Genomic DNA, 27,188 nt, shown 5'->3' with positions numbered 1-27,188 from the left:
AGCATATCACACACACAATTATTGTGACAGCTCTAATCTTCAAGCACTGTCATATACTGTTTTTCATACAGTCATGGTCACCATCTGTACTCTTAAAACAGGATATTTACCCTCCCACAAACTGAATTAAGATGACAACAGCTCTATTTCTCACACACGCCTTCACATACTGTATTTTTTATCCACACAATCCCTGACCATCCCTGACATATACAATTATGGTCACACACTGTCTACCATCTTCTTCCCACTCCCACACTCTTTGTCACACACACTCACTCGCACACGCACACGCGTGCACACACCCACTCACAGTCAAGGGATTGCAGGGGCACATCTGAGGGGGTCTGAGCCCTCCGTCAGCGCCCGAATCTCAGCCCAGGCCAGCGCGGCCCCGCCCCTCCCCGCCCCCTCATGCATATGCAGCACCTCAGCCTGGCGGCCCGGCCCCCAGACGGCCATTTGTAGCTGCGCTGGAGGCTGCGTTCGGCAGGCGCTGCGAAGACGTGTGCAGGAGTGCGCCCCCCGGACGCTGCAGCCCCTCGCCGCTGCGGTCACCTCGCTTCTCCGCGCCTCGGTTGGGACCCGGCCAGCCCGGGCGCCGCGCTGCCGCCCGGACCGGCCCTCCAGCAGCTCCCGGCGCCCGGGACCCCCGCCCGGCCGCTCGCCCGCAGCCCGCCGGCCGCACAAGTCCCCGGAGCCGGGCCTAGGGCGGGCGGCGGCTTGGCGTGGCCGGGCTGGGCTCGGCGGCGTCCCCATGGCCGCGGCCGGCTGGCGGGACGGCTCCGGCCAAGAGAAGTACCGGCTCGTGGTGGTCGGCGGGGGCGGCGTGGGCAAGTCGGCGCTCACCATCCAGTTCATCCAGGTGCCTGGAGCGGGCCTTCCCCGGGGCGCCGGGGCGGCGGCGGGCGGGGGCTCGCGCTACCTGTGGCGGGGCGGCCGCGGGGACCCCGCCCCGGAGGTGCCGCGCGGGCCGGGGGTGGGCGGGAGGCGGGCGGGGGGCTCCGGCCGGCTCTGCCCTACTGCCCTGCGGTCGGGGCGCCCCGCTCCTGCCTGCTGGGCGCGCAGCTCGGCGTCCCGGGAGTCGGGCTTCTCAGGAATGTGTCCGGGAGGGCGGAGCTGGCGGGGTGGGAAGCGCAGATCCACCTTCTCGCTGCGGCCGCGGCCCGAGCCCTTCGGGAGAGGCAGCGCTGCCGCGCCGGGCTTCCTGCCCCGAGGCTGGGGCGCCGGGCGTAGGGCGTGGGGCTGGAGCCCCGCGCGCTGGGTTTCCAGCCGCCCCGGCCGCCTCCTGCACCGTGGGTGCAATCCCGGTGGCAACTTGGCCGCGGCTCCGCGTGATCTTCGGGCTTCTTAGCGCACGCCGAGCCGGAGCTGCCCGCTTCAAGCAGTGTTTCTCTTTGTGTGTGTTTGTGCTTTTCTTTTAAGTAATCTCTTAGGTAATACGTCCGGGTGGGAGTGTGTGATAATGCCCCAGGGAAATGGTGGCCTCGAGGAAGTTAAGAATGTTTTCCGATAGGGGTGAGACCATTTCCTAGGTATTCCTGGTGCCTTCCTGCCTCTCGCTGTGCCAAGGTGAAGTTTGGGGTGGGCCAGGCTGGGAGATGACCGACCGCGTCGTGCGTTCTGTGTCCGTTCCAACCTCTCTCTCCCCCACCCCCAATCCTCTCTGGTAGCTGGAGGCGGAAAGTCGGGTTGTAAAGGAAAGGGCGGTGGAATTCTTGATTCTTAGGATTTGCTCTTGGTAGGAGGTTTGAGTGATCTTTTTTGGGACTATTAAAAGAGAGAAACCCAGCTATCTCTCTGCTTTTGTCAATCTGCAAGGTGTGGCATATGCTGGGAGAGAATGAAGGTATCGCGTTATAACAGGTAACAAAGATACTCTCAGTATGTCAAGAGTATTGTTTAAGATGCTTTGGTGAAATATTTTTGTTTGACCCATTTGCTATCAGTTGGCATACTTGAATAGCGTATTTCGTTTCACTTAATGTTTCTAGTGACATTAAAATACCGAGTACTGTAACATAAATGTGATTGTTACCTTTCACATTGACTAAATGAGCAATAATTGCTGTTATACTATTTCAAAGTATTAAAAACTGCTGCTAAAACCTTTGTATCCAGGAAGAGATGTTTATGTAGTGAGCATTTACAGTATGCTCATTAGTGGGTTAAAAAAAAAATCACACTAAGAGGTGAGATGGCAACTTGTCCTTTCAGTTTAGCTGCAGTTTAGCTGCAGAATCAGAGATGCCCGTCATGTTGCTATTTCTCATAGGGCCAAGAGATACTTTAAGTAACTGATGGCAAAGCAGAACAATTTATAGCCAAGTCTTTCTTTGGAAACTGTAGTTAGGGGGAGGTGGGAGGTTGGTGAGGAGTGAGAGAATAATCCTGGGTTCCAGTATTAATAAATAGTGTTCAAAAAAAACATAGTGTTACCTAAAAGATTTAAACCACAAATATTTCTTTAGTGTTTTGGGGGGAGGGACCATCGAAATGTATTTGAATCTTAAGTTAATTATTTAGTTAAGGTATTGGAACCTTTTGTTTTTGGAAATAGTATTAGAAACCATTAAGATAACCGTAATTTCTGTCTGCTTAATGATTTTCTAGAATTCATTTGTTAAAGAAACACCTTTATGAATAGTGTTGTATCTAGGTACTCTAGATTTAAAAGAAGTAAAAGGCGTGTGTGCATGAGAGACGTGTATTTATACATAGAGAAAGAGTGTGAGCTTTGAGTCATACAGACTTGAGTGTTAGATCTTGCTGTGTTATTTATTTACTGGGAGAACATTGCGAAAATATTATTTAGCTTCTCTGAACCTCAATTTTCTTTTCAGTAAAATGGGTCTGATCGCAGTCTTCATAATCCTTTAAATTATGGGAACATCCTTAGCATGTGTCTAGTATGTGCTCCATTAATGATGGCTATTATAAGCTTATGTGTACACTTCTGTTAACACGTTTAAATGCAAAGGGAATTCAGAATCGAGGAAAGGTCAGTTTGGGAAGGATTGATGAGAGTACTGTGTAGACGTGATGGCAGGAAGAGAGGACATGTCTTACCTGAGTATGGGGAGTGGGGGAGTCATTATGCTAGCTTGGAGAGAGGAAGCAGGCAAGGAGGGGAGTGGGATAGGCCCGTGACCTGGGGCCAGTGAAAGGGAGGAACATGCCTCTGGCTTTGAGGAGGCTTTCTGGAGAGGTAGGAACCAGACCTGGATCGAGTCTCATCTCTACCACTTGCTGCCTGTGTAATCTTAGGTAAATTACTTAACTTCTCGGTACCTTAGTTTTTCCCATCTGTGAACTGGGGACATACAAAGTACCACATACAGTTGTGAGAATTAAATGAGTTAACATATGTTCAGGGCCTAGAAGTGTCTGGTACATAGTAAGGCTACAAACATTATTATTATTGTTGTTACTATATTAATCTTAGCTTATGGAGCTAAGGTGACTATCATCTACACTTAATAGAGCTGCTGTTTATTGTCTGACTCCTGGGAAATTAAAATTCATTCTGTTATGATTGTCTCGCAGTAGTAATTGGAAGGAGAGGAGACTGCAGAAGGATAGTAACCTTAATGAGTGGAAGCTAGTTCTCTCTGTAGGAGATCAGGATGGTACAAATTGGTTTTATTTATTTTGTAAGACTCCTGAGATATGACACTTTTTTACAGTGTTCAGTATGTATTTTTCTATTATGTAATCTTGAGTAGAAAAAATATAATGAACACATTTGGGAGTGGAGAACTTGAAAAACAACTTTGCCTTTAACCCTGACTTTCCTTCACCTTAAATTTACTTGTTGCCTTTTATGCATATGAAGAGCTACAAAATTAGGAAATTAAGGCTATAATTACTTAATTGAGATGGCTTTTTCTCTTTAAAAATGAATGTAACACATCATAAAACATCCATGATTAAAAATGTAAAATATTATTAAGAGTATATGTGTGTGCATGACCTCCTCGTTTCTGTTCATAGTTTTTTGAAAGACGTCTTAAGTTTTATTGGTGAATACAGCCCCTAAACGATGAGTGGATTCTGTCATTAGGAAATGATCTTAACATTGTACAAAGTGAAATGGAAAGAGCCTTGACTATCTGGGTTCTAGGTCCCCCTACTCAGGTGATGCTGGGGAATCTTTTAATTGTCTGTAATCTCTTAAGGGCTTAATTTCCTCCATAAAATGTTGGGTTTGGGTGAACAAATCTCTGCACCTTTGAAATTCTAGGTTCTTTCTTACTCAGTTAACAAACTAGGTATGTGTCTTAGGTCAAGTTTCTTAAGTTCTCAGAGCCTCAGTTTCCTGTATGGAAAGGGAGACTAATATTAGTACCTTTAGGGTTTCTGGAGTAAATAAAATAATTTATCCAAATCATTCAGCACAGTGCCATCTAAGAATAAGTAAAATAATAAATTTGCTGCTTTTACTTCTGTGTCTTGTTCCTCTAAAACTAAATTTGTAATTTATTCATTTTTTCTTGACATGTAATCTGATCTGTTTTAAGTCTTCAGCCCCTTTTCCCCTCAGCCTCATACTCCTCTCTCACATTTGTATGATATTTAGGTAATGAATGTTGATCCCATTTTGAGTTGGGGAAATTTTATCAGTTGAGCGTTGATTTTTGGAAATAATGGAGTAACCATTGGGGTTTCTGGCAGCTCTGAGAAAAGACCATATGTGTTTTACAGAATTAAGGAGAGGAATTTCCCAGCCTCTGTTCTTCATTTATTTAGCATCCTGACTTATTATTCAGCAGTTTGTCAGATTTTGAGCTATGTAGGGGGTAGCTGATTTCTCAATTATTGAGTTTTAGTCAATCTTACAACCTGTTAGCCTGGAGCTGACTCAGACATTGCTTTTTACCTAATTTGCGTTTTGGTGAATGTTTTTCCATTGCCTTTTCCTGGGGCAGAGATCCTAGAAGAGATTTCAAGGCACATGCATTTGTGTTAAAGTTAGTGGATCTTTGTGTGAAGTTTGTGAGTTTAGATTCCTGAATTTCTCTTCTGTGGCTACATCTTGAACATGTGCCCTGCATTAGAAATCACTTAAAATAAATTTTATCTGTGAATTTGAAACTATACTGTAGACTTATTTTTAGTGTGCAAATTACTGTTTTATATTTTCGGAGTAATTTACAAATGAATTCTTAGCATTGAAAAATAAGGTACCCCTCCTAGTGGTGGTACATACTAGAGATTTCCTCATTTTGGTAGGAGTTGAAATGGTTCTTGTAATGATTTTTTTTTTCCCTAGTCTTTTGGGCGCACTGTGTGTCCTATGGGATCTTAGTTCCCTGACTAGGGATTGAACCCACGCCCCCTGCATTGGCAGGGCGGAGTCTTAACCAGTGGACCACCAGGGAAGTCCCAAGGAGCTGAAGTGTTTCTGATGACTCAGACATTGTAATTCCTAGATACAAATGTTAGGCACTCAAGGAAGAACACTTTCTTTTAGAGGATGACTGCTTTTGTCAGAGGAGAAATTCTAACCTAGGGTTTCTTAAAACTCATTCGTTTTTAACGTGTGTGTGTGTGTGTGTGTGTGTGTGTGTGTGTGTGTGTGTGTGTCTTGGGATGCAGAAGTTGCAGGAGTTTAGTGCGGATACTTCTATTGAGTAGATTAAGAATTCTGCTTTCCCTTGGTACAATACCATTTGAAGGCAAAGTGATGACAGGCAGCTACCTACTGGGATGGGATTTTTAATTCATCTGTATTGCTGAAATGTCAAGGGTCATTCCTAAGCTTTGAAATGAAACTAGTCTGTTTAATTCAGTGAGGAAAGTAAATTGCTAACTTTAAAGTGGGGGAGGAGTGCAGAAAGAGACTTTCTTAAAGCTGTATTATTTAAAAAATTTTTAAAGTTTCCTTTTTCAAATTAAAATTGATCTCATAAAATAGAAACAGATTTTGTGATGCTGCATGAACGTTTATTTATTTATTTATTTGCCCCTTTTGGTGAGGAGAAATATTAGTGTCTTCAGGGTATTAGTTCCTTGCTGAAAAGTAATAATGAGTAAAAGACTCTGCTTGTAAACAATGTAGAGTTAATTGTCATTGAATCTTCTTGAAAGGCCTTGATCTTGAATTACTTTGGGTAGAGCCGTGAAGTCTGAGTTTGGGATTGAAACTTAGTGTAAAGTGATGTCCTTGGTAGCCATTTGATTTATTTCTATTTCGCAAAGAAAAATGTCTCTCAGGCCTTTATGAAATAGACAAAGATTTTATATATATATATATATATATATATTTTTATTTACTGTGTGGTTCTGAAAGAAGCAAAGAAATAGAAGTTGACTAAAATTGTGCTACTGGAGCTATATTGGACTTGAGTTCCTTCTAAATTATATTTTAGATTTAGTATTTTATAAGATCAATGTGATAAACCAGTTTATTGGTTACATAACATTAAATAACATTAAATCATAGTTTAATTAAAAATATTATAGTTACAGAATTGGTTGTTTGTATATATTAGTAGTTTAATATTGCCAGCCAATTTATCTTGTCACCTCATATGATGGTGTTTTTTCCTAGGAGAAAGAATTTATATACAAGTTAGTAAATGTTCAGTACTGAAAGTACGGATATACATGCCAACATGATATCTGATGTTGCTTTTTAAAAAAACTTTACCCAGATTTCCCACATGCTACCATTTTACTGTATTTGTTTTATTCCTCCCCCCATGTATATGCACTGTTTTTTTCTCAATCATCTGAGTGTAAGTTGAAGACAATGCTGCCTTATTTTTAAATACTTCCATGTATATTTCCTAAACACAAGGGTACTTGCTTACATAAACATAGTGTATAACCAAAATCAGAAATTAATATATTACTAATGTAATATGCAGAACTTTTTCAGATTTTGCCATTTGTCCCAATAGTGCCCTTTATAGCAAAAGAAAATCTCAGATTATGCAGTGCACTTTGTTTCCATGTCTTCTTTAATTTGGAACAGTTCTTTAGTCTTCGTGTTTTATGACATTGACATCTTTGAGTACAAGTTAGTTATTTGTAGAGTTCCCTCAATTTGAGTTTGTTTCTTCATGGTTAGATTCATTTTGGGGGCAGGAATAGCACAGAAATGATGTGTTCTTCTCAGTGCATTATATCAGGAGACATAAAATGGATTTTGATTTGACTACATAGGTGCTTACCTTTTGACTCGGTAATCCCAGATCTAGGAATTTACCCTGAAAATGTACTTCCAACAGTATGAAAATACATGTGCATGAGGTCACAGCATTAGAAACAACCTACAGGATAGAGAGAAGTTGAATAGAATATGGTACATTCACCCAGTGGTGCAGCTATAAAAAGAATAAGAACCATCTCTATGAACTGATGGGAAATGCATTCCAGGATAAATTGTTCAGTGAAGAATACAAAGTGCAAAAGTATCTACTGTATTATTGATATACTACTTTTAGTGTAAGAAAGAAGAGGAAATGAGAAAATAGGACTGTAATCATTGGGGCAAAAACAGCACAGAATGGATGAATTTGAGATTAAAGAGATTTTTGGTTAGCTATGGGGGTAGGTAGGGATAAGGAGAAAGCGATGGAATAGGGATAGTGACTCTTCTGAGGATACTTTTCTGACTTGTGGAACCATGTTTAATGTTTCACATAGTATATAAACAGCAAGCACCAATAAAATCAAAAGGTGGAATACAAACAAAACAAATGAACTGAACTTTATATCGGATGACTAACATAACCACACTGAAGGAGGGAGAGAAAAAAAACTAATGTAAGTAACTTTTGAACCCGGTATTTGGACTATGTCCTCAGGATAAAGACAAAAAGAATTCGAAATAAACACTGAACTCTGGTTAACAGGCTTTCCCCCCCCCCCCCTTCATCACAGAGGCATGGGTTTGTAATTCTGAAACAGTTTTCTATACTAGGATTAAGTAAATTAGTAAATGTGTTGTGGAAAATGGGAGCCAAGTTCCTCACTATTGGAGAAGGGAGTTATAATTGTGGAAAGGGTGAAGGCTAGGAAGAACTCTTGATGCTTGATTGGAATTGAGCATACTGGCATGAACTCATGGTTTAAAAAGAATAAAGATAGATCTAGAAATAGGTGTATGTGGATACTCATAAACACATCTATCCATACATCTTTTTTCCAGCTCTGTCTGTTGAGAGTGCATAGAAACAGTGACACCCTATTAACAGTGAGAACACCCAGTGCTGGATCTTGGTTTCTAAGTACCATTCTTTACTAAAAGGAACCTTGGAGAAATGACTGATCCCCGGGCTGGGGCAAGGAAAAAATAGAAGATGAGCTTGGAGCATCTTATAGTGCCAGAAAGTAAAGAGCTGCTCAGAAAACAAAATGATGGTGACATGTCAAAGAGACACAGCCAGCCTGGAAGAACTCCCATTGGCTAACTCTGGGACAGTATCATCATCAAAATAAATAATGACAGTAATTGATTATTGCCCATAAATAATGTAAGAATCTAAGAATCCATAAGGATAAATAAATGAAGGAGGAAGGGAAGTTCTTCCTTAATGTAGAATTCTGACTAATAAACATAGAGGAAATGGTAGAATTAGAAAATCACCATTTGGCAGTCAAGCAACTGATTTAAGTAACAATCATAAATGGATGTTAAAAGTAGTATGTAAAAGTTTGAGAGTAGCTGGATATTAACATAGTCTCAAACTATCTGCCCATAACGTATTGTTATCGAGTTGGGAGTGCATAATCTTAACCACTGGACCACCAGGGAAGTCCCAAATATCCTTATTTAAAGCAACCAAAAGTGTGTGTGACTGCAGTGTTTTTAAGAGATTGTTTTTTGTCTTTTGCATTTGATTTTGTTATTATAATTGTAAATACACTCAGTGGTATTAACCCCTTTCTCATTAGGAGCTGTTGCTTTTATTTGCCATTTCTTTCATTCTAACTGGTTTCAGTGCTTACAAGCAGTCCTCATGAGCAGCTAGTTTTTACTTTGAATTGTTATTTAGAGAACACTTTCGAGTACTTTTTTAGTCTAAGATTAAAATTTTACTTTTGCATGATACATGATGACTTGGCTGAGTATAAAATTATTGGATCCCGAGACTTGTATTACAGCAGTTGGAGGTACTGCTTTATTTATCTTCCGTGTCTTTGCCTTTATCTAACCGGCCTCAAGTTTCTATTCTGCAGGAATAACTAGTTTTCTATTTGTATGCTTGTAGCCTTCTCTTATCACTGGAAATGGAAACATTTATCAGGATATGACTAGAAGTTTTTCTCTGATCACCAGTTTTCTCTGAGAAATGATGAAACACTCTCAGGTCTAGGAAGGTTTTCTTCTTCATTTTTGAAGTCATTTTCCCAATTATCTTCTGAAATACCTACTTGTGCATTGATTCTTTGAAATCATTGTTCCATATTTTCTTAAGTTAATCAGTGAGAAGGCTAAGATAGACTCCATTCAAGAATTTGTCAAATTTGCCTTCTGTATCACTGATGAAATTTTCTGGATGTCAAATCAAATTACTCTCTTAAACAGATTTAATGCCCTTGATATCTCAGTCTAATATTAATCAGTGGTGATGTTCTCTTGTCTTTTCTTAAGGCCACAAAACTGGTATTTTCTAAAGCTTGGTACTGCTTAAGGAAACAACTCCAGCCAGGGAAGGGTTTTTTCTTGAGTGGCAGAATGTAGTTTTTAAATTTATCCTCTTATGATGAGTTGATCTTAGCCATTCTTGGTGCTGAAATAAAGAACTGGCCGTCCCTCAGGCAGGACACTGAGATTCCCATTTTTTTTTTGATGCTGATGGGCAAGTTGATACTAGGGAGCTTTGATATTTGGAGTATCAACAAATATGAAATTCTGTGAAATCTGCTAAGACATTCAGCCAAATTTATGTTTTTTTTTTTTTTTTTGGCTGAGAGGTATAATTTTGGAGAATTAGAGGTGGTTAAAAGGGATAGTTTTCAAGTTTATTAGTACTTCAAATCTAAGCTTTCTGAATTGAGGCAAGTAGAAGAGGCTAGGGAAGATAGTGGAGGGAGAGTGTGTGTGTGAAGCTGTAAAATGCAGATCAATGCAAAGATTTTTCTTGTAGATATAGAAATTAGAAGGGCCTAGAATCAAAAGTTGGAGTCCTTTCTTTAGCGTGTGTGTGTGTGTGTTTGTGTGTGTGTGTGTGTGTGTGTAATCTGAAGTATGCTTATTTTATGCTGTATTTTACGATTTCATATATAAAATTTATTGTGCTTTCTCCTTTCTTTAAAAAATGGGATTGATCGCCATTTATTTCTCACAGTAGTGCTTTAAGTAACTTATCTGCTATAATTTATATTTGAAAGGTATTTGAAAGGATTTCTAGTAAGAGGTTTTCTAGAATGTTTCTTACATTACCATCATCACAAAGTCTGTAGTATCCTTAATGACTTTTGTAAAAGCATTGTAAAACTGATTTTGCATTATTTCTTTTGTTATGAAATCTTGTACTTTTTATTAATTCTTAGATAATTTTAATTTCAGTTTGGATATGCCCTTAATTTTTTTTTTTTTCGCGGTACATGGGCCTCTCACTGTTGTGGCCTCTCCTGTTGCAGAGCACAGGCTCCAGACGCGCAGGCTTAGCAGCCATGGCCCACGGGCCCAGCAGCCCCGCGGCATGTGGGATCCTCCCGGACCGGGGCACGAACCCGTGTCCCCTGCATTGGCAGGCAGACTCTCAACCACTGTGCCACCAGGGAAGCCCTATTCCCTTAATTTTTACATGATTTAAATTTGAGGAAGGATTGAGTGGCTGTCTTTGTAGATTTCTAGCTTTGTTGGGCTATGGTCAAAGAATGTGACCTGTAAATTCCCTGTTTTGGAACATTAAGAATTTTTAATGGCTAAACATACCATTGATTTTTATAAATACTCCAAGAACATGAGAAAAGAATGAGTATTTATTTGTAGCTTATAAGGTGCAAAGTTTTACATAAATCTGTTAAAATGGAATTTGTTGATTGTATTATTCAAATCTTCTGTATCCTTTTTTCTCGTGTATTTTTAATCTGTGAAGCTCTGAAATTTTTATTAAATTTGTTTTAATTTTTTCCTTGCTTTTCTAATTTTGCTTTGTTTTGATGTTGTATAATTTGGTGTATAAAATGTTATGATGATTACATCTTTCTTATGATTAAGTAGTACCAGTCTTGTGCAGAATTTTACTTTGAATTTCAACCTGTGATATTAATGTTACCTTTTCTATTTTTTGTTTGTATGCATTTATTTCACTTATGTTTTACTTTTTTTTTTTTGGTCATTTTGTGGTAAGCTTTTCTAAATAATACGTAATGTGATCTTTAAAAATCAAACCTGAGAGTCTTTGTCTTTTAGCAGTGGAATTCACCCCATTCACATTTATTGTATAATATGATTATGTATTTATGAAATAATCTAGATAAATTTGCTTTGATCCTTTTTACTCTTTTTATATTTTATATTCTTTGCTTTTAACCTTTGTTTTTGCAGACTTAATTTTGTTTTTGTTGCTTTATTTCCCCTGCATTGAGAGTAAAACAATAAGAGATTATTTTAAAAGTAGAGGTTGTGTCTGAGAAGCTTATTCCTTGTGGTTGCCTTTGTCATAGTCATAAGTAGTCTGTGAAATTAAACTCCACAGCTGCCATGTTTTTGTTTTTTAAAAAGATGTCCTAGACCTGGAAAAACTCACACTGCTTATCTGAGAACAGGCAGTTTGACGTAGTATAAAGAATCCTTCTTGCAAGTTAAGATATTTCTCTAGATCTTGATTTAACCACTATGTGACTGTGGCTTTGGATAAGATAACCATTCTGTTTGATTCACTTTGGCACTATTTTAAACTCTAAACAGTAGAACGTTTACAAGTAAAACAAGTATTTTAATAGAGAATTTTTATAGGCTTGGAATTTTTGCCTGAATGTCTGCTCCTTGGTTATACTTGTTTGTACATTTTATTCTTCATATTTAGATTTTGAGTGTCATAGACCAGGAATACTTTTGTTACATAGAAGTAAGCATATAGCAAAATATTTATTAGTATTTATTAATTGCTAGTATTGGGTCTTGAGCAGGGCACAATAAATAATTGGAAAAAAGAGGTCTTAGGAAACATGAGTTGTATCTATTATGGTTCCATAGCTGCTGGTCACTGAAGAGGATGTAGAACTAAACTGTTTCTGATTTTGGATTTCAGAGTTTCTCTGTAATTAAAAGATTGTTTATATGTGACATATGCACATTTGAATCTTGAGTTTTAGAAGTTTTAGCAGTTGATCCCACAGCATTCAGTTTTATTCAAAATAATCTTTGGAGAAGATTGTCCTATTTTAATTTCTCTCTGGAAATTCTGACTCAGGAAATGTAAAACAGCTTGAGAGTAAGGTCTTAAAGATTTATTACTTTTGTCTTGTTTCCTGGTGGGTTTTCTCTTAATGCCTTGGTTAAATGATGACATGTGGTTGAGATTACAACAATCAGCAATTTGTTAGCTGAAAGGAAAAGAACAGTAAGCAAGTAGTTGAGTCAAACTGCAAAGGAAGATTTGTGATAGATATAACATTTAAGTTTCAAAAATCTTGTGGAAAAGATATGTAAATATTAAATTTATAATTTTGTCTCTTTTGCCTCTGAAATTAAGATATATCAATTAAATAAGGTAGGGAAATTTGCCTTATGTATGTATATGCATGTGCGCAAGTGCACACAGGTGTGTATCTTACTTAAAATGAGAAAGGAGTGAATTTAGGTGAGAGAAAGGTTCATTGTTTTTGGAATCAGAAAATGGAGATAAAATATAAAACAAAGGTGTAGGTCTGTGATAATTTAATGACTTGCAGACGTTTAAATGAATAATAATAGTAGCTTAATTGAGTACTACATGAATTTATTATTTTCAGATATTGCCATGGTCCATGCTAACAAGTTGGTTTGAATTAGCTTCTTTTTAATTGTTAAGTTACTTAATGTTAAAAATTTCTTATAACCATTGCAGTGTTTTATGGTAAACATAAATCAAAAGTGCAAAGTTGAAAGTTAAGAATGGAGTAGAAATTGGTGAGCTTGCATGTTAGTAATTCATACTTCATCAAATGTTGGGTTTTGGGCTTATTTCCTTACCATCATGAAGTCTGATAGGTTCTATGTTCATAATTTTAGCAGGTGGTAAAATAGTATGGAAAACGTTGTCTTCTGTTACATTGTTACAGTGTGATTCTCAATTTTTAATTTTACATTTTAAAGACACAGACTGATGTTTTGTTTATTTTTTTTCCTTCCTCAAATTGCAAATTATGTATTTAGATTTCTTTATAGCAGATAGTTTCAGGAAGGAGCCATTGGCTGAGCTGATTAGTCAAATGAAGTTGTCTGACATGGGTTACTTTAGTTTGTGGTTTTAGATGAGAACAGTACATGGTGCACAGCTGTTGCTCCAACAGCTTTGTTCCAGCTGTCTTACTGGCCTGTCACAAAATACCCCACATTCCTTTTTTTTTTTAATGGAACCCCTTGTAATATTCTATAGTTTATTACTTAAAATGGATCCTGCCAATTGCTTTAATGACTTTTCTTCACGTTTATGCCTATCAATAGCTATTTATTTAGAATGATGCTAAAATGGATTATCAGTAACAGATTTAAACTTTGTCACCTTTGTAATTTTTTGTTGTGAATTAAAGTTGGAGATGTAAAATATTTATACAAGTTGTGTTAAACATTGAAAAAGGCACCAAACTTAAATAATGTCCCCAAATAAGTAGTTGCATCTGGATGATGAGACTGGCATCTTCTAATTTCTTTTTTTAACCTTGTGTTTGTATTAATAAGCTTCAATAGAATTATAAGATGAAAAGCTGTGATTTTGTGTTTTATAAAGTTTGTACAGAACCTATATAGGTAGACTTCAGTTTATTTTTTTTGAGCAGGTGGTTGTACTTCAATTCATTTTACTGTCTTACACAGTAACTGAATTATAATACTAAGGACTTCAAGATTTGTTTTTTAATAAGGAACAAGGACCTATGAAGAGTAGTTTGAATCAGTAATGACTAATATATATTGAACATTTTCTCTGTTAGATACCATGCTAAAAGCTTTACACACATTGCCTTAATCTTTACAATTTATTGTTTCTTTTTTGCAGACATGGAAACTGAGGCTCAGAAGTTAAATAAATTGCTCAAGATCCCACAATAATGACTGAGATGGGACTTGAAGCCATATTTTCTTGATTACATAGCACCTAAGGGGACTATGCTCTATTACATTGCCCAGATAAAACATGTTTTATTAAGTGAGTTACCTTAACAATGAAGTCTTTGCTGAAGTTTTTCTTTGATTAGGTTCATGAAGCACTTTCCATTTAGTTGAAATTAGGAAACCTGGGATTGAATAGGCAGTGAAGGGTTGTTAATAGTATCTATTGGCCTCCCTCTCTGCTCCCTCCTGCCTGTCTGTGATCAGTCTCCTGTTACTCCTGTGCTTGCTGTTTTGGCTACTGCTCTCCCCTGACCTGGCAACCCCCAGACACCTGCCCCACACCTATTTGAAATTCCTGCTCTCACGTAGTACATTATGACTGGAGAAACACAGTCTGATCACACTTAGTCACGATCTGTGTGAAGTGTACATCCATGACTCTAGCTGTATCCTTTACCAAGTAGGCCCTTTTAATCTAATTGTTAGTCATCTTTCTAGATGTGACTCAGGGTTCATCTGAGCCTTTCCTGAGGGAATATTCAGATTGGATGAGGTGTCCCTCCCGTGTGCTTCCATAGTATCCTGTGCATTTTTTTCCTGAACCTTTTCAGAGTAAGTTGTGGAAGTAATGCCCCGTTAGTGTTTGTTTCCTGAAGAACAAAAAAGAGAGTCTTTTATGTAACCTTTGTACAGTTATCAAAATCAGGATATTATCTAACTTACATTATTCAAACTTCACCAACTGTTCCAATAATGTCCTTTATAACGAAAGAAAAACAATGTTTTTTGCCCAGGATCCAATCCAGGATTGCATGTTGCGCTTATTTTTCATGTCTTTTAGTCTTAAAAGTTATCTGTAAAATATCCCACAATTTGGGTTGTCTTGTGTTTTCTTATCATTAGAATCAAATTGTGTAGTTTTGGCATAAATATCACAAAAGTCAAGTCTTTCTCCAGTACATCCTATTTAGGAGGCAACATTTCTCCATAACCTTTGATGTGAAATCTGATGCCTTAGTTAATTGCTGAAAAATTGCTACTGTTCCCTTTGTAATTAACATCTTATGGGTAGAGATCCTGAGGCCAGGTTAATAACTAGTTATTTTTGAGCTTTTGGGGTTGTGTTTCTTACTCTTTATTGAATGCCCCTCCTTTCTCCCTTCCTTGTTTCCTTCTTCATTTCTTATTTAAACTTGCTATCTCCAATTTGTGTTTTGTGACAAGAGTTTTTTTTTAATGCTCTCAAAGAATGCTTGTGTCATACTCATATTTTCTTTAGGGGCAAAAGCCCCCAGTTACTACATTTTCTTTATTCTTTAGAAAGATCTATACTTTCTTGGCCTTGATTTTTTTTCATCTATAAAATGAAGTGGCTGAAACAGATTATATCTAAGATCCTTTCAGATTCTAAAGCACATGAGTTTATGAGTTTTAAAAAATTAGATTGTTACATCCTGTTTGACCTTTTCCACCCTAAGTTTTCTAAAAAATTGTTTTCCTACTTCTTTCTGTATAATATATAAATGTCTCATTGCTTTGGATTGTAATCGACCTGTTCCTACTTTGGGGCCATGATATTCTTCACACGTAGATAATGTCTCTTGCCAGACTGAAAGACAAAGTGGTATTCTTCTTTTTTTGATAGGGTGAGGGTGGGAGTGGGGGACTCATTCCCAGAACAGTCAATAAATAAATCTGTCATTCCTTGGAGTTTTCTAAATTACTTAAAAGAGAAGAGAAGAAAAAAACAATTCGGTACAATAGTGTTTATTACCTTTAAAAACATGATTTATGTATACTTCCTTTTAGAGGGTTTTACAGAGTTTCTAATCATTATATCATGATTTCTAAAGAAGTGAGAATCTTGATTCATTGTGGAATTTAGAACAAATTATTTAGTTGTAGAAGTTACTGTGCTATAAACAGACTGAAAGAATCGAGCCTTATTTCAACATTGTTAGTAATTTTAAGTTCTGTAGTAAAAGTATTAGGTTATTTAGTGAATTATTAAAAATTAATTGGCCACATTTTAACTTTTAAAAATAATTCTTCCTTAAGAATTTTGTCATAACTAGCATTTACCTTTTGTGATGATTTACATTTATGTAATATTTGTTTTCAGAGGACTTTTACGTACATGATTTCCTTTTATACCAGCACCAACCCTTTATGATTGGAAGGCGGCATGACATTGTCATGGGCATCATTATTTCCATTCTGTAGTTGAGGAAATGGAGGCTTGGGAAGAAGTGATTTGCTCAAGGTCCTATAGCAGGTAAACAGTGAAGTTGGGATTTAAGTTGGTTTTCCTGATTCCTAAGATACAGTGGTCTTTCTACAGAACTAGGAATGTTAAGTTGGAACAAAAATGCCAACACTTTCTAGAGGGGAACTGAATAGAGTGATACATACTCATTTAATGAATGGAATTCTGTTACGTGACTGTTACCAGTATGAATCTTGGAGGAGCACTGAATAGCGGAAGGGTGGAGAAAGGGAAGAGTAAGTGAGGTTTCAACCAGAAGCACACTTGATGACTTGATATTTCTGCTAAAACTGCTCATGATGGCACCGATGAAAGCTAATGTGGGGCCCAAGCTGTGTAATGGCATCCTCTCTCTAACGTGTAGCTTCACGAGGCTGAGGTATCTGTTTTACGAGTATCACTGTGGTATAAATGCGTGAAAATGGCAAACACCAAATTTAGGTATTTATTACCTTTTGGGGTGAGGAAGGAGAGGAGAGGGGAGTATGATTGTGGAGGGACATATAAGGGTCTACAGTCATATTGCTAATGTTTTATTACCTAAGTTGGGAGGTAGGTATAAATAGTCTTAATATTTTTTCTTCATAACATTTTCTGAGATATTTTATAGTTAATTAAGAACAAGAATTTGCTCTAAATTGACTTAACTATGTAGTCAAATGGAAACTTTGAGCCTTTCATTTGGTGTTCAAGGTATCATGACTTGGTTGACAAGACACAAGTGTGTTCTTTAGGGGTTTTCCTTCAGGGTGGGAAACTATTTTCTTCCCTGTCTATTCAAACAACAAATAAGACTTTAAGTGCGATTCTAATTACGTTAAAAAGTTGATAATTGAGTTTGTGAGTAAAACTTTTGTATGTGTGTGTATAAGAGTATTTGTTGTGATTTGCTTTTAAAACTACTATACCCAGTTTCTGAAGATTTCTCCAAAGCACAGTATCTGATTTCATCATGGTGGTTACAGGAACTGATGATTCATTTTGCCTTAAATTTCCTGTATGAAGAACTGATACCTTTACCTTTTCCCAGAATAAAATTCTTACACTATTAGTAGATATAAAAAATGAATGCTCACATAATGTGGTTTTAGATAGGTGTGAGTAAGGATTAAAAGAAAATCTAGAGTATTGTATACTAGACCTGTGCTGTGTGCTATACTGTTAAACATTTTTGCTTATGAAATTCACTCATTTAAAAAATGGATAATTCCTGGACTATTATCATCAAAAATTGATAATTTTGGGGGGATAGGATTATCTATTTATTTAAAAATATGCTACCCATTTGATGGCCTTGTGAATGAAAAGGAATCATATTTCCAAGTTTGGGTGATTATAGGATTAGAAAAAATGCTATTGGTGGTTGTTCATATGAAAGCTTTTTATTTGCCTTTATTTGGGTACTTCTGCATTTTGGAGAGGTAAGATGGGAGAGAAAAGGAATTCTTTGTTCTTCAGTGTGAAAGTATGTACGGTTAGATGTTGCTAATTCCCACAATAAAGAAATGGATTGAAAACGTGATTAAAGGGCATCTTTAGATTTAAAGATTATAATGTGTGCTTAAGAGGAAGTGGGTGGGGTAGAGTGGGTAAGAGGTAGAAGGTTGGGGAAGGTGGAGTAAATGCTCTTGTTCTTGAGTTTAGAGGTTTGAATGATCTCTTGGGGGGGGGGTGTTACCTACAAATGAACTCATGATGTAAGTTGCAGGGGTCTCTTGGTGATTTTGGATGGATTCTGAATGTCATGGAAGGACTGGACTCTTGTGGTATTGATTTTTGGAAACTTGAAAAAATGTTTTGCTTCTAGCATGGTTTAATTTTATAGGTTTTCTTCTTCTGGTGTCTTCTCATAAGAAGAGCCATTCTTCCCATTCCAGTGGCAAGTAGAAGCTGTGATCCATTAAGACTTTTGTAGTAGACAGAATTTGGAAAATGTTCTACATGCAGGGGTTCTTTGACCTTTTCTTTGGTACAGAGGACTCTTGGGATTCTGGTAAAGCCTCTGGACACCTCAGAATACTGTTTTTTAAAATGTATACCACATAGGTTTATAAAAGAACCAATTACATTTAATACAGTTATCAAAATATCAAAATTTTAACTTCTGTTAAAAACAGAAGTCTTTTTTTTAACACATGTTGAGTGTAAATGCTATTCTGATTTATCTGCAACAGCTGTTATATGAAATACCTGTGATTTCTATTGGTGACAGTCACAGGTACTGTTACAGTGGTTTATTGAAGGAAATGCTAAATTTCTGGTTAGAGGTTAGTGAAAAAAAATTTTCCCCATCCACGTTTTTGAAGTTTTAATCCCAAGAAACTCTTTTTAATGCAGAATGAATGAATGAATGAATACAGTAAGGATTTGGATCCAGATGACTGTTGGATTGAGTCTCGTTCACTACTTACTAGTATCTGCATACTTTCTCAACTCTGAGCCTTTTATATCCTCATCAATATAATGGAGATGGTAATAGTACTTGTGGGAACACCTACAAAACTAAAATCCTAGAAGTACTGTTACCATTTCCATCTACCATCACAGTCGACTGGTATTGTCATTCTACCAGTTTGAGTGAAGTATAAAAACCTTACCTCCCTTTATGTCTCTTTACTCTCCCCTGTTAATAATATACTTTTTAAAAAAATTTCTTCTGCATACGTATAGAACTGCATCAGACCATATATAATTTTTGCTTCAACTTTCAGGAATTCTTTAGAAAACTCAAGAGAAGGAAAACCTGTTGCATTTATCCATATTTTTGCTAACTGTTCTTCCTTCCTGAGGTTCCTTCTTTTATTGTTTCTTTTCTGTTTAGAGAACTTCTTTAGTCATCCTTTAAGAGTAAGTCTGCTGGTGACAGATTCTTTATACTTACTTTATCTTTTTGCCATAAGACAGTATTTTTTCTGGGTGTAGGATTCTGGATTGATAATTCAGCACTTGAAAAATTGTGCCACTTCTGGTCTTCATGTTTTCTGATGAGATATCTGCTGTCATTCTGTTTTTCCCCTATAGATAGGTGTTTTTCTCTGACTGCCTTCAAGATTTTTTCTTTGTTTTTAGAAGTTTAATTATGTGTCTTGACGTGGATTTCTTCAGGTTTTTTACCTTTTTAGGGTTTGCTCATCTTCCTGAATGTATAGTTTTATGTCTTGCCAAATTTGGGAGTTTTTCAGCTATTATTTCTTCAAGTACTTTTTAAGCCCTACTCTTTTTGTCCTCTCCTTCTTGTATGCTGATAATATGAATGTTTAATCTTTTGTTACCGTCTCACAGGACCTTGAGGCATCATTCTTTTTTTTTTTTTTTTTGCAGCCTATTTCTCTCTGTTTTTCAGATTAGGTAGCTTCTACCTACTGTCTTCCAGTCCGTTGATTATTTCTGTTCTTCCATTCTGGTTATTTTGGTTATTCTATTTTTCAGTTGTAAGTTCCCATTTGGTCCTTTATAACATATTTGTTTGCTGACTCTTTGATTTCTTTGCTGACACTTCTTTTTTTTTTTCCCATTTATTTCAAGCATGCTTGTAATTGTTGAAACATTTTTGTCCAGACTGCTTTAATGTCTTGGTCAGATGATTTTAGCATCTCTGTCATCTTGATGTGGGTGTCTGTGGATTGCGCTTTTATCATTCAGTTTGAGATCCTCCTGGTTCTTGGATTTTTTTCTTTCTTTTTTTTAAAATATTTATTTGGCAGTGTTGGGTCTTAGTTGCCGTGTGCGGGATCTTTAGTTGCGGCACGTGGGATCTTTAGTTGCATGCAGGATCTAGTTCCCTGACCAGGGATCGAACCCAGGCCCGCTGCATTGGGAGTGCAGAGTCTTAACCCCTGGACCACCAGGGAAGTCCCGGTTCTTGGATTTTCTGTTGAAACCAGAACACATTTTGTTCTGAGGCTTTGGATCTTACTCAAACCATCTGTGTTAGCTGACTCTTTGATGCTGCTCTGGCAGAAGAAAGGTGGAGGTGCTGCCTTATTACTGCCAGGTGGAGGTAGACATTCCAGATGCTTCACCAAGGTTCCGCTGGAACGTGAGGTGAGGGGAGACACTCCTTATTACTGCTGGGTGGGGTGGAAGTCCAGACTCCCCTCATGTTCTTCAGTGATGCTCCTGGGTGAGAGAGGTTCGTTATTGGTCGGTGGGGATGAAAGTCCTGGCTTCCTACTTGGCCTTCTCTGATACTATCCAGTGGGGTATTGGGGTGCCTCTTTATGGCCTTGAGAGTGTGGGGTTAATTTTAGGCATCTCACGGTTGCATATTTTTAAAAAATTGGCTGATGATACAAACAATTCCTATGTTTCAGAAGAAAAATGGCAAGAGGTGAGCAACAGACAATTAAAAAACAAAGTATAATAAATGTTTTAAATTGTCACCCCTTACTGATTAGCAAAAAAAAAGCCATTTTAAGAAACGAAATTGAGTTATTTGTGGTGAGGTGGATGGATCTACAGTCTGTCATACAGAGTGAAGTAAGTCAGAAAGAGAAAAATACTGTATTTTAACACATACATATGGAATCTTAAAAAAAAAAAAGGTTCTGAAGAACCTAGGGACAGGACAGGAATAAAGACGCAGACATAGAGAATGGACTTGAGGACACGGGGGGGGAGGGGGGAAGGGTAAGCTGGGACGAAGTGAGAGAGTGGCATGAACTTATATATACTACCCAATGTAAAATAGATAGTGGGAAGCAGCCTCATAGCATGGGGAGATTAGCTTGGTGCTTTGTGACCACCTAGAGGGGTGGGATAGGGAGGGTGGGAGGGAGACATAAGAGGGAGGAGATATGGGGATGTATGTATATCTATAGCTGATTCACTTTGTTACACAGCAGAAACTAACACACCATTGTAAAGCAATTACACTCCAATAAAGATGTTAAAAAATAATAAAACAATAAAAACCTAGTTAACTTTTTTTAAAAGCCATTTTAAAAATTATCAATTGACAAAGATTAATAAAATGTTATCTGTTGTAGGTTAAAGATATAAGGATATGGGTACTCTCACATTGCTACTGAAATTGTAAATCAAAAATCTGAATTAGTCTTAAATGTCATAAATTTTGACATAGTAGTTAATTTTCAAGGCATTTTTCCTGATGAAGTAATTTGCTATAAGGTGCAAAGATTTATATACAAAGTTTTGAGACAGTGTTACTTATAATAACAAGATTTTGGAAATAGCCTATATCAGGGCTCCCAAACACCTGGGCTGTGGACCGGTACCAGTCCGAGGCCTGTTAGGAACCAGGCCGCACAGCACGAGGTGAGCAGCGGGCAAGTGAGCGAAGCTTCATCTGCTGCTCCCCATCGCTCGCATTACCGCCTGAACCATCTCTCCCCACCACTGCCCCCGGAAAAATTGTCTTCCATGATACCGGTCCCTGGTGCCAAAAAGGTTGAGGATCGCTGACCTATATGATGAATAATAAAGATGGATTAAATAATTGTCCATGTCATTAAAATTAATTTTTAAGAGAGTATTTGGCAAGGAGGAAATACGCATTAAGTAGGAGGTAAATGCAGAGTATAAAACTGGACATTCAGTACAATAGATTTAATTATATTTTGGTTTGTTTTTGGCATTGTGGCTAGGGACCTGGTTTTTGTTTTGTGTTGTTTTGTTTTGTTTTAGCTGCACGCGGGCCTCTCACCACTGTGGCCTCTCCCGTTGCGGAGCACAGGCTCTGGACGCGCAGGCTCAGCGGCCGTGGCTCACGGGCCCAGCCGCTCCGCGGCATGCGGGATCTTCCTGGACCGGGACACGAACCCGTGTCCCCTGCATCGGCAGGCGGACTCCCAACCACTGCGCCACCAGGGAAGCCCGGGACCTGGTATTTTTAGACATTAGAGACGATATTTTTCTTTAGTGTAGGGACAGATCCAAGTGTTGAGGGGCCTGAAGCCTATGTGATTTTGGAGACCCTCTTTAAGAAAGAATACAGAATTATGTACACAGATGAATATTTGTTAAGAATGAGAAAAGAGGTATTTGTGTAAATGAAGGGCCTCAAAACCCAACATTCATTTTGTGGTGAATCTGCCTCTGCTCTAAAGTATAAAATTTGGTATATGTACACTGAAACTTCATTAATTTTATTCATATCTTTTGTGTTCTATTTTTGATTACATGCTGTAACGTTTTCCTAAACTTCCCATGTTTCTAATAGTTTTTGCATTGACTTACATACTTTTTATGTAAATAATTTTGTTTCCATTATTGCATAAAGACATTATAAAATCTCATTATAGCTCTTGCCAAACAAATTTTACCATGTTTGATAATGATGTTTTCATCGTTGCTTTCCTTTGTTGACTAAATTTGATACATTTTTTTTGCTCACCCTTTTATTGTTAGCCTTCTATTTTTTTGAGCACTGTGTTGTTCAGTTTTATTTAAAAAGAACTCCTGTTGAGCCTCTTCTTTTTTAAGGAAGCCTCTTAGTTTTATTACGATTATTTTGGTCTCAGTTTGGCCTCTTTGTATTTTTCCCTCCTTACTTCTGTTTGACATGTGTTGTAGTTTCTTTATTTTACAGAGACTTTTAAGGAGTAACATCTATTTTTATTACTGGCTGTGTGTGTGTGTGTGTGTGTGTGTGTTGGGTGAGGGGAGAGTAAATAAAATTTTCATCCGTGAAATTCTTACTCTAACGAGCTGTGGTAGTGAGTATATATGAATATGTGAAGAGTCGGTTGGAAGAGATTAAAATTATGTACTGCACATTTTCTTTTTCCTTAAAGTATTTAGAGGTTCCTTAAGTAGGGGAGAATTTATGTGGCTTGGATTCTGTTGCGTGAATTTATATTGTTATAATTCTAGTTGCAATTTGATAACTTGTCTTTCAAATGAAATCAAGTGAATTTTAAGATAACTGGTTATTCTCTGGGTTTTATAATCCCCACATCCTTGTGGGGTCCTTTTAGGTCGAGTGTGTGTGTGTGTGTGTGTGTGTGTGTGTGTGTGTACACTCAAGCAACGCAAACTTAGTTTGCTTACTTTTTAGTATATTAGTGTAAATTAAAAGGCAGTTTTTCTAGTACTGATAAAAATACTTTTGAACCTAATACAACACTGCTTGCCTTTTCTAGTGTTAGTAATGGCAATTTGTATTTGCTCTTTAAACATTTAGGAAGGCCCTGGAACTGATCCCTGCCCCCCAAGTTGAATAAAGTTAGTATATAGAATGAGACTCTCTTCCCCCCCGCCCCTTAACTCTGAAGAAGACAACTTCCTTTATTTTGCATTTTTGGGTGGTGGTTATAGCACTTGTTTTGAGGTTTGACCACCTTTTGTTTCAGCTATTTTTATTTTTACATGTCACTTTGAGTATACTCAGTAGTGTTTTAACTACAATATCTTCTGTAATGAAATTCATGCATGCATAGTATGTCTTAAAACACCACTGTTGTTTTGACTTAATTTGGCTTAATTGTTTTATGCTATTTCTGCTTTATCTGAGTTTTTTTTTTTTTAACCAGTGAATGCCTGTTTTTCCACAGCCGAACTCATATTCTTAATAGATTTGCAATGTTCGTTTTAAGATATGACATGAATTTCAGCTGCTTGGTTTGCTAAGTGTCCCCACCCTTCCAACCCCCAGCAGCTCAGTAGAGGACAGACATTTTGCTTTTATTGGAAGCTGTGTCCTAAATTGAATTGGAACTCCTGATTTATATGCCAACGTCAGCTGGCATATAGGTATAGGAGAACTTTTACCCCTTAAATTTGTTTTTCTTACCCACTATTTAGCTTTCACAGGGCTTACTAAACAGTGAAACTTAATATATTATTTTATATTGAATATTTACAGTCTTTTCCAAAACTTTATTAGCATTGGAAAGCATATATTCCCTGAAATAAGTTTCAATCTCATAACAATTGGTGTAGTTTAATCTAGTATGTGCCATAACCTTTTTTTAAAATTAATTAATTAATTAATTTAGTTTTGGGTGTGTTGGGTCTTCGTTTCTGTGTGAGGGCTTTCTCTAGTTGCGGCGAGCAGGGGCCACTCTTCGTTGTGGTGCGCGGGCCTTTCACTGTCGCGGCCTCTCTTGTTGCGGAGCACAGGCTCCAGACGCACAGGCTCAGTAGTTGTGGCTCACGGGCCTAGTTGCTCCGTGGCATGTGGGATCTTCCCAGACCAGGCCTCGAACCCGTGTCCCCTGCATTGGCAGGCAGATTCTCAACCACTGCGCCACCAGGGAAGCCCCATAACTTTTTATTTAAAATAGAAGCATCGGGACTTCCCTGGTGGTCCAGTGGCTAAGACTCTGTGCTCCCAATGCAGGGGGCCCAGGTTCGATCCCTGGTCAAGGAACTAGATCCCACATGCCGCAACTGAGAGTTCATATGCTGCAACTGAAGTTCGTGTGCCACGACTGAAGATCCTGCATGCAGCAACGAAGACTCTGTGCAGCCAAATAAACAAATATTTTAAAAAATAGAAGCATCACGTAAAATAGTTAACAATTGCATACTTCCTGGCACAGAAATTCAATATACAGAATTACTTAGTAGCAGCAGCGTTTTAGAAGGTATATAATCTAGTTACTTGTAGTTTTAAGTTATTACTGTTTCTGGTTTTATGAAAAATAAGTAAAGCATTAGGTATATGCCCTGAGCTTTTTAGATTTGCACATATTCTTTTGAAGCCTTCACTAATGTTTTCATGTTCCATGCCATGGGATAATGAGGTCATTTTTAGTGCTATTGAAGGAAAGAAAACCAAACTCTCTTGAAGAGATTCTAATATGTCTGTGTTTTGCCTAATGCTTTCCTGTAATATTCCCAGACAGAAGGTCTTAAATTTGAGGAAGTAGTCGGGAGATGCCTAGTGAGATTCTAAACTCCATCTTCTCTCACAATGGGATCAATTGCTGCTTCTTCCCTAGCCCCCACTCCATTTCATAATTGGACAGTGGTATTTTATGCAAAAATTATCATTTTCCAAACCAAATAGAAGTTCTGTTGGAAGAAGAGATCTGTTGTACAACAGCGAACAAAGAGACAATTCTTCCACGTACTTAAAAAATGTATAACATCTATATCAGGAAACCTGAGAATGCTACCACATTTCACATAGGAGACCTAATAGAAAAGCACACTATACTCTTGGATTTGAAGATTCAGGTTCTTAACTGTGTCAATTCTAGAAGTCAATCTACAAGTTTAACGGCATTCTAAAAAACAACAAAAACAAAACTCCACCAGACAGTTAACTCTGTTGAGGTAAGTATTAGTGTAAGCTCATTTTGTAGATGAATAAAATGAAGCTCAGAAATCAAGTAACCTCTCCAAGGTCAGAAAGCTAGGAAGTAGTTGAAGCAAGGCATCACAAGAAGGTGTTTGAGGGCTCAGATGTAATAATAGCTAATATGTAGTAAGCACTTACATTACTAAGCACTACTGTTCCAGGCAAAGTACTATGTATTTTCTATTTAGAATAGCATCTAAATATATTTAGAAAATCAAAATTGTGAGGCCTCTAGGGTGGTTCTAGAGCTAAAGCATGCTGTATTTATAGATTTTATAGGTCTTTTATAATCTCCTCCTCCCAATTTCACTTTTCCCCATATGCATGAGCAGTTGTTCCAGCATCATTTATTGATTATTCTAACCTTCCCCTATGATTTGTTATTCTGCTTCTTTATATATCAAATTTCATATATGTGGAATTTTTCTTTTATGGCCTTCTGTTTTATTAGTCTTTTTGCCTATTCCTGTATCAGTTCCACTCTATCTTAATTTCATGAATGGTTAGGATGAGCTTCACTGCTGTGTTCATTCAATGCAAGTTTCTTTTTTTTTTTTAACATTTTTATTGGAGTATAATTGCTTTACAATGGTGTGTTAGTTTATTCTTTATAACAAAGTGCATCAGCTATACATATACAATGCAAGTTTCATTGAACAAATACTTATAGGGCAACTTCTTTGTGCCAGGAATTGTGTAGGTGTTGGGAAAATAGCACTGAACAAAACAAAAAATTTTCATGAAGATCACTCTTGTAAAGAATTTCTTGGGTATTTGTCTTGCTTATAAGTTTTAGAATCAGCTTGCAAGTTCCATGAAAAACCTGAGAGCTTTTTCAACTTTAAATTGTATCAGATAAGGAAAAATTGACGTTTTGTCAATTCTATCCATGAACATAGAATGCTTTTCCATTCATGTGTATCTCCCTCTCTCCCTCCCTCCTCTGTTTTGACCTTTGTTTGGCTTTATAGTTTCTTTTCATATTTTATTAGGTTTATTCCCAGTTATCATATATTTGCTGTTGCTATTGTAAATGGATCTTCTATTTGACTTAAGTTTTCTAATGGCTTGTATACAGAAATGGCTTATTTTTGGCTGGGGGTTATGTAGATTTAGTTTTGGGTATTCAAGTATCCAAATACCTTGCAAGGTATCCATATACCTTGCAGAGCTCTATTTCCCATAATTATTTTGTGTATTCTGTAGGGTTTTCTACGTAGATAATCATGTCATCAAATACAGTTTACCCTTGAACAATGAAGGGGTTAGGGGTGCTGACCCTTCTTGCAGTGGAAAAATCCAGGTATAACTTAGTTGGCATTCCGTAAAGGTGGTTCCTCCATCAACCAACCATGGATCATGTAGTACTGTAGTATTTACTATTAAAAAAAATTCACATATAAGTGGACGCATGCAGCTCAAACCTGTGTTATTCA

The 27,188-nt window shown here is 37.6% G+C and overlaps 1 protein-coding gene across 1 annotated transcript in view; it reads left to right on the top strand.

The window, feature by feature from the left end:
* Positions 1-509: 509 nt before the first annotated feature.
* Positions 510-27,188, top strand: part of RRAS2 (RAS related 2) — a 72,638-nt gene continuing 45,959 nt past the window's right edge. The window contains exon 1 of the mRNA XM_082845238.1: positions 510-865. Within this exon, the coding sequence (XP_082701364.1) occupies positions 758-865 (108 nt within the window). The 5' untranslated portion in view covers positions 510-757. The remainder of the gene's footprint in view (positions 866-27,188) is intronic.

The sequence above is a fragment of the Leucopleurus acutus genome (genome assembly GCF_964270905.1).
Source record: "Leucopleurus acutus genome assembly, chromosome: 8".
NCBI classification, from domain to species: Eukaryota; Metazoa; Chordata; class Mammalia; order Artiodactyla; family Delphinidae; genus Leucopleurus; species Leucopleurus acutus.
The sequence above is the reverse complement of the archived record's forward strand: the minus strand, read 5'-3'. Positions and strand labels throughout refer to the sequence as shown.